General features: G+C 40.2%; 1 protein-coding gene and 1 long non-coding RNA gene across 5 annotated transcripts in view; both read right to left on the minus strand.

The window, feature by feature from the left end:
- Nucleotides 1-7500, minus strand: part of LOC141770006 (uncharacterized) — a 207802-nt gene that overhangs the window by 43605 nt on the left and 156697 nt on the right. The gene's annotated exons all lie outside the window — the stretch shown is intronic.
- The window catches only part of prdm6 (PR domain containing 6), a 115298-nt gene that overhangs the window by 9 nt on the left and 107789 nt on the right, over nt 1-7500 (minus strand). For 3 of the 4 annotated variants that reach the window (XM_074639575.1, XM_074639574.1, XM_074639573.1), the window contains exon 9: nt 1-6102. This exon is cut by the window's left edge and continues 9 nt beyond it. In XM_074639575.1, the coding sequence (XP_074495676.1) occupies nt 5988-6102 (115 nt within the window). In that variant the 3' untranslated portion in view covers nt 1-5987. The remainder of the gene's footprint in view (nt 6103-7500) is intronic. The other variant, XM_074639576.1, reaches the window with a different exon arrangement.

A 7500-nucleotide genomic window follows, 5' to 3' on the forward strand; every position in this document is an offset into this window, starting at 1 on the left:
AAAACTGGATTTCAGCTTTATTTCCTACGGAACAACGAAAACTTTTTGGTTTTTGATCTCATTCAATTAAAAAAAAGAAAAAAGGGGGACGGGTGGGGGGGGGGGGGGGGGAGGGAAGAGAAATCAAATCATGCAAACGAGATCGAGTCAAAGTGGATTCATCAGAGTTCTTCTGTTTGACATGACGGGTTTTATCTTTTCCATCAGATTAATTAATGTCAGTCACATTACAGAAGAAATGATTATCGTCATCAGAAGCTCAGAGCAACGTTCACTCCGTGTTCAGCTGATCCCAGAGGCTCATTTCATCCAGAAAGTCTTGTTTTTATTATTAGTAATTAATTTGTTTTACTCTTTTTTAATCTTTCAAATCATGATGTGGCATCTAATTTTTATTATATATTTATTTATAATTTTTTTTAGAAAGTTTACATATTTCCAATTTAGTCCTCGATGGAAGAATTATAAACCCAAATTCCCCCCCAAAAAGTCTACTTTGCCTACATCATTGCCTACATTTCCCAGAATGCCTTTCAACAATTCTGGAGAAATGCTGTCACCTTTTGAAGTCGTAATTTAGGGGAACTTAGACATCAAACTGTAGCTTGTAGAAACATCTAAACACGGTTGTTTGGTCATGAATTTATTTGTGTTTTATTATTTTAAATACTTATTTTTTATCTCCCTTCAGTTGACCTTGAAGTCGATCTTCTGGATCCCGACAGATGTGAACAGAAAGTGAATTTGCTCAGAGCTCTGGTTCATATTCACCTCCGTCCTCGTTGATCCATCATCATATAAAACCCCCATAGTTTGTATTTTCTATATTTATATACAGCATTGGATCAATCTGCATCGCTGAATAAAGAGATGTCTCACTCGGACACAAAACTGTTTTTACTTTTAGTAACACAAACACGTCTGTAAGAGTTTATCATCATCACAGAGTTGATAAGAGACTCAAATTCATTTACTTAAATAAAGATTACCGTTAATAAATAAAACTGTTTGTATAGGGGCAAGTAAAAATGGACTTTAGGCAACGTTGAACCCTGACGTTGACTTATTTTAAACGTTGAATGTTTAAAGTTACGTAACAAACCATGATGATTTTTACTAAACTTAACCAAGTAGTTTTGTTGCATTTCTGTTTTGTTTTGTTCAAATTTACAACGTTAACCACGTGTTTAAAACTGTTTAAAAAAGTGATCGTAATCTGGAAGAAAATACAGAATGCAGTTTAATTGTATGGGAATATAATTTTGTAGGAGACAGGGTTGCCAGATTTGCCAGAACACAGCCGAGTTCGCCGACACTCAGCTGTAATCAGCCGGTAATGTTTTTGTTCAACGTGGCTCTTTAAAGTGGCACGTTAAAGTACAGATTATGATTAATTACAGAACAACTTGCACATGTTCACGTTGTCACAACCAGGAGGAGGAGATGTGAGCCGTCTGCAGTTTGTTATCACAATAAATAAATCAAAGATTGATCCTGACTCTTTGTCAGCTGATCAGACTGTTATCAGGTCATTAAATGAGCATTATCAGTGGTTATCAGCCTCATAGATGTGGGTCTAAAGGGGCCTGCTATACCCACTAGTAGGTTTTATATATCATTCACATGGTAGATCACCAAAAGAAGGAATAAAAGAAGACAACAGACCGTAGTGATTATGACAGGAGCAAAAAAGTCAGGTGTTGAAGTATAGACAGCCTGAAACTCAGTAAGAGGTGGAGGTCGGGGCCGATGGATCGGACACAAAACACCGGACGTTCACCCAGGAGACCGGGGGTGGCGTCAACAACAAACACGTGTAGTTTTCTTTGTGTTCACCAACCTAAAGCTGTTTCATTCAGTTTGACCTGTTAGAACTTGTTGCTTTTAAGTTTCACTTTCACTTTTACAACGTAGTAGACGTATAGCGACCGATAAAGCACATTTAATGAGCTGATAACAGTCTAATCAGGCTTTCGGTGATTGATGGTACGTGTCCACAGCCTCTGTGCTTTCCACGCTACCCATTCATTGTCTATGTAAGCAGCCGTGCAATGCATTCTGGTAGCGTGGCGTCGCGATTCGAGAGACTAGGCGTCACGACGCCCGCTCCTTATTTGCATAAAGTTGAGGGCTCGTCTACTTTATGCAAATCAAGGGCGCCCGGCACGACTCGCCTCCTCTCGAAACTCCGAGGATCTTTTAAACTAAACGTTGTCGATCCAAATTAAAGACAGATTCATCAACTGCATGGATTATTTCTCTCCTCAAATGTTTTCAGAAACACATTTCAGTGAACTATTTACGTGAAATAAGAGAAGAAAGTTTCCAAACGAGCCTCCATACTGGTTCCAGTTTGAAAGCTGGGAGCAGCAGCCAACGGCGGGAAAGCGTTCGTCCAATCAGGAGCCGAGTGCCTTGTTTCTAGGGACAGCCCACCAAGCGTCCAATGCTGGGAAGCGTCGCGTCCCCTCGCGATAAACACCCCTGTGGACACGTACCATGAAGCTGCTCGTGAACTCTTACAGACGTTTGTGTGATTAAAGTAAACGTTGTTTTTCCTGCAGTGAAACATTTCTCTGAGTTTTGGTTTGGACTGTAGATTTACATCCAGTGGTTCTTTGGGAAGAGAAGCTACAGATTATTATCATCATTATCATCATTATTATTATTATTAAAGCTTTTTAACTCTCAGGCACAAAAACCTATTTTTGGTGTTCATGTAATAACTGTGCTTTTTTACCCTCACTCATTTGAATACAAAGTGTATCGTAACGACACACAGGAACTATTTACACGTCTGAGATCGCTTGTGGATGAATTCAAACTTTGCATTGCGTATTAAATATACTCTGTGAGACGAACAGAAAGTATCTTCAAACCAGAAACATCTGCCCTTTTTGGATTTGATCATGTTTGTGCCTCAGATGATCATCTTTATACTCATCTGATATTAAAACAACAAGAAGAAGAAATGGAAGAAAAGTTCACCCTGAAAATGTTTTAAAGGGACTGTTCGTAACTTTTTAAGCGTATAAATGTACCGGGTCGGGACACATGCGCGCTCGCATATGCGCGCTCGTGTGTGGCCGCTGCCTCTCCTTCTCTGCCTGCTTGCCTTCACTCAGACAGCGCGCGCGTTCTCGCGTATTCGCTCCACCTCTAGACGTGCATGCTGCTCACTCCACACTGCAGAAGAGTTAGTTTAGCTCTGAGAATATCTAGTGAATGTACAGGGGACGTTTGTGCAGAAATAACTGCTGCAGCTCCTCCAGACCAACAGAGGTTTCCCGTGTCTTGTGAAGTGACGGCGCTCTTCAGCGAGAAACGTTATCGTCTCATTACCGACCGGGTGCCGGTGTCTCCCTTCAGCACCCGGTCAGAGCTCTCTCCGGCTGCGGGCGGAGACGAGACGTTACTCGCTGCAGAGCCCCGCTGCTGAAACCTGCGCTGAGGCAGGAGAAGCAAACACAGTATCAGCATTGATTCATGGAGAGACCTTGGTCTGGTCAGCTAACATTACTGCCAAGCAGCTGAAATATAGAGTGATATTGTGGTTTTAGCTGACGTGTGTCGCCTCACTGTGTTGAGTGATGCTCGTTCATGTCTATTGAGAGCGAGCAAGCGCGAGCCCGAAGCTGACTTTCGTTGATTTCACGGCCACAGATGTCGCTGTTAACAAGCATTTCTGAAAGTTACAAATAGTCCCTTTAAATGCCAAGATGATAAAAACAGACCTTCATATTCAACACATTTCCTCATGAACTGATTATTTCTATAAGAAATCAATTATCTCTTCAGTATTTCTTTCTCCGCCTTCTTTACATCAAAAATTAAATAATCAACATTTAAAACAAAAGTGCCCGAAGCCTGATATGAGCAAGAAGATAAATATAATTTATGTTTGTTTTGTCCTTTTGTTATTTGGTTGTTTTTTTTGTACAATACATAACTCCGTTTTATTTAGTAAAAGTTGAGCGTCGTCCTCAGACGTCCGTGTCGTTGCTCGTTGTGCATTCTCAGTCTGTTAGCTTTGGTCGCGCCCTCCTTTGGCATCGCTGTTGCAAAAAACAAAAAGGGAATAAAAGAAGTAAAGCTACAGTCAGACCAAGTCAGTCTGGGTTTTTTGGTATTTCATTGTTTCTTCTATCCGATTTCAAGAAAGTGTTTTTTCTTTGGAGGGGAAACGTGACGGGATTCCCCCAAAAACGTCTCCAATAAATATCCTCGTCCAAAAGTTCGTTAGTCCGACCTTCTTCTTCTTCTTCTTCTTCTTCTCTGCTGGAAGAAAAGGGATCTTTGGTTTGGTTGAATTCTCTCCAGCAGGATGAAAATGTGGCTTTAAAGTCTCTCCTCTCCACGAGTCAGTCAGTCAGTTGGTCAGTCGGTCGGTCAGACTGCGTTCACACTCAGCGGCTAAATCTGAAAACGCTCTTTAAGAACGACGTCAGGTCGTTTTCCTAAAGATCTCCGTCCACACTGAAACGCCACGACAACAGGAAACAGTGAAACCTTTGTCTTCTGTTTTTGGTCATCAAAAAACAAAACTGTCAGTTTCTTTTAGACAACCAAACAAGTAGAAATTACTGATTTTATGGCTCATAAATGCTACTGAGGCGATTAAATCAGTATTTCATGAATATAAAACAGTTAAATCTTTGTCTTCCTTTTTTGTTCAGTAAGCAATAAAACTTTTGTTGTGTGTTGAACACCTTTAATGTGTTTCAATACAGACCATTTCAGGATTTTGTTGTTCTCATTTACAAATTTTTTTGTTTCTGTCAGACAACCGAAAAAAACAACAATTATAAAATACTGATTTGATGGCTCATAAATAGGGCTGTCAAAGTTAACGTTATAATAACGCGTTAACTCAAATTTGTTTTAACGCCACTAAGAGGTTAAAGATCCCTGAAACAACTCTGAGTTTGCAATTTTCCAATAGTTTTGAATTTTGAATTTTGTTTTTAGTAAGTTTTCAGAGTGTGTTTTGATAGTTTTAGTTTAGTTTCAGTTCTTCAGAAAGGTTTAGTTTGAGTTTTTATTTAAATATTAGGGCTGTCAAAGATAACAATAATACCACGTTTACGCAAATTAGTTTTAACGCCACTAATTTCTTTAACGCACTAACACAACTTGTGATTTCTAGGTTGTAGCGGCTCAGTTTTAAAGCTAGAGTGAAGATACTGGTATCATATGAAACTAGTAAACCTGATGAATCCATCGGTACCAACCATGTCATACTAGCTGGTCATGAAGGAGGTTAAATAACGCTCCAAACTTTACACAACATGTTGGCGAGGAAAAACCGTCATGTCCATTTTCAAAGGGGTCTCTTGACCTCTGACCTCCAGATATGTGAATGTGAATGGGTTCTATGGGTACCCACGAGTCTCCCCTTTAATGCTAAATGCAGTACCTGTGAGGGTTTCTGGACAATATCTGTCATTGTTTTGTGTTATTAATTGATTTCCTATAATAAATATATACATACATTTGCATAAAGCAGCATATTTGTCCACTCCCATGTTGATAAGAGGATTAAATACTTGACAAATCTCCCTTTAAGGAACATTTTGAACAGATAAAAAATGTGTGATTAATCACGATTAGTTCCTACAGATGGATTTTCCTTCTCTGACATGCTTCATGAAGTTAATCTCCACTCGTGTCTACATGTTGTGAACTCATTCTCTATATTCTTAAGTATTGATCAAGACACACAGTTTCACTATCAACATGTTATAGTTGGCCGATGAATCAATACATTAAAACGATGCCGTTCTCTTCCCGTTCACTCATCATGGAGCTTTCTGGAAAACTATTTATGTCGGTTCAATTTCTCTGTGAAGTCTTCCTGTTGTTCAGAATGGAGGTCTGAGTGAACGCTGGCGTGGCGTGGACGGAGAGAAAGAGGTGCGTTTTCATATTGAGCTGCGTTAACGTGGACGACGTCTCAGTCAGTCAGTCAGGGAGCAGTCAGGAGGGGGTTAATCCACCTCGATGGACTCGCTGCTCTCGTTCACGGGTTTACACTCGTTTGGGAGTCGCTGGTGGCGGCTGAGCTGAGTGGCCTGTGTGAAGCTGCGGTCGCAACGCTCGCACCTAACACACACACACACACACACACACACACACACACACACACACACACACACATATACAGAAACACACACAGAAAACAGAGAAGCGACAGTGATTAGTTGAAGCTTGTAGAGAAGGTCAGAAAAAACACAACACTGCTGAAGACAAAAGAGACTTTAAACATCACAAACACACAGAAGTCGTGTTTCCTTTCAGTTGTAGAGAGAATTTTAAGCGAACGTTTGAAATTACAAAAAAAAAAGTTTTTTCGGCGCGTAGTGATGTCACGAGGAACCAAAATTCTAAAAACGTGACGGTACTCTTTTTCTACAGTACGACGCCTGGATGTACAAAGAGAACTGGATCCAGTGTTGGAGGCTCCGTTCATTCCTATGAAAGTGTCTCAGTGGAGCATGAAGCCTAAATGGCTCGGAGAGAATAAAGACATTCCCCTCACAGATTAGTGGTATTTTCTTTTTAATCTATAAGGGACATGTAATGTTTTATACTTCTGGTGAATATAATCCATCAATCTTATTTCCATAGATATATTTTGTATCTACAGTTCCCTTTATTAACACCTTATTTTGAAAAGCGGACGTAGTCTCACGTGTCTACTTCCTGTAACTTCTCCAAGGTGGTCTCTAGCTCTCCCGTCAGCTCCGTTCTCTTTATCCAGCTCTACAGTTGTAGCGTCGGCCCATTTGACCACGGAGACGAGAGACGGTCGGCTCCACCGCAACGTTACCACGATACGATAACGTTTTCCTGCTAACTGTTTCACACGTTTTTCGGATATTTTGCGAACTTTTATTCAGCCATATATCGGCCTTTTTTCGGACGAATTTCGGACTTTTGTTTGAACATATTTCTGCCTTTTTTAGGCCTTTTTTTTGACATATTCTGGCCTTTTTTTTACATTTTTTGGACCATATTTCGGACATACTTTGGCATTTTTTCAACCTTTTTTTGGACACATTTCAGCATTTTTCAGACTTTATTTTCAGATTTTTTCCAGCCTTTGTTTGGACGTAATTTTCAGACATATTTTGGCCTTTTTTAGAAGTTAGCATGCAGCTTTAGCCATGATGTCTAGCTCTGCTTTTCCTGTCAATGTGTGAAACCCAACTCAGACTACAACAATAAGAGCGGTAACTTCCTTCTACCTCCACATAGACTCAGATGAAGCAGATATATCGATTCTGGCATTAAAACATCTATTTAGAAATCATAAAAAAGACACTTCAAAATGTGCATTCAAATGTGTGAATGGAAACACGGCTACACACACACACACACACACACACACACACACACACACACCACCCTGTTAACTCTAATACCCAGTGACAGTATAAAGTGTGTGTGAGGCCCAGCGGAGCAGAGAGCTGTAATTGTTGCCCTGATCTGAACAACCTG

This window comes from Sebastes fasciatus, chromosome 6 (genome assembly GCF_043250625.1).
Source record: "Sebastes fasciatus isolate fSebFas1 chromosome 6, fSebFas1.pri, whole genome shotgun sequence".
Lineage (NCBI taxonomy): Eukaryota > Metazoa > Chordata > Actinopteri > Perciformes > Sebastidae > Sebastes > Sebastes fasciatus.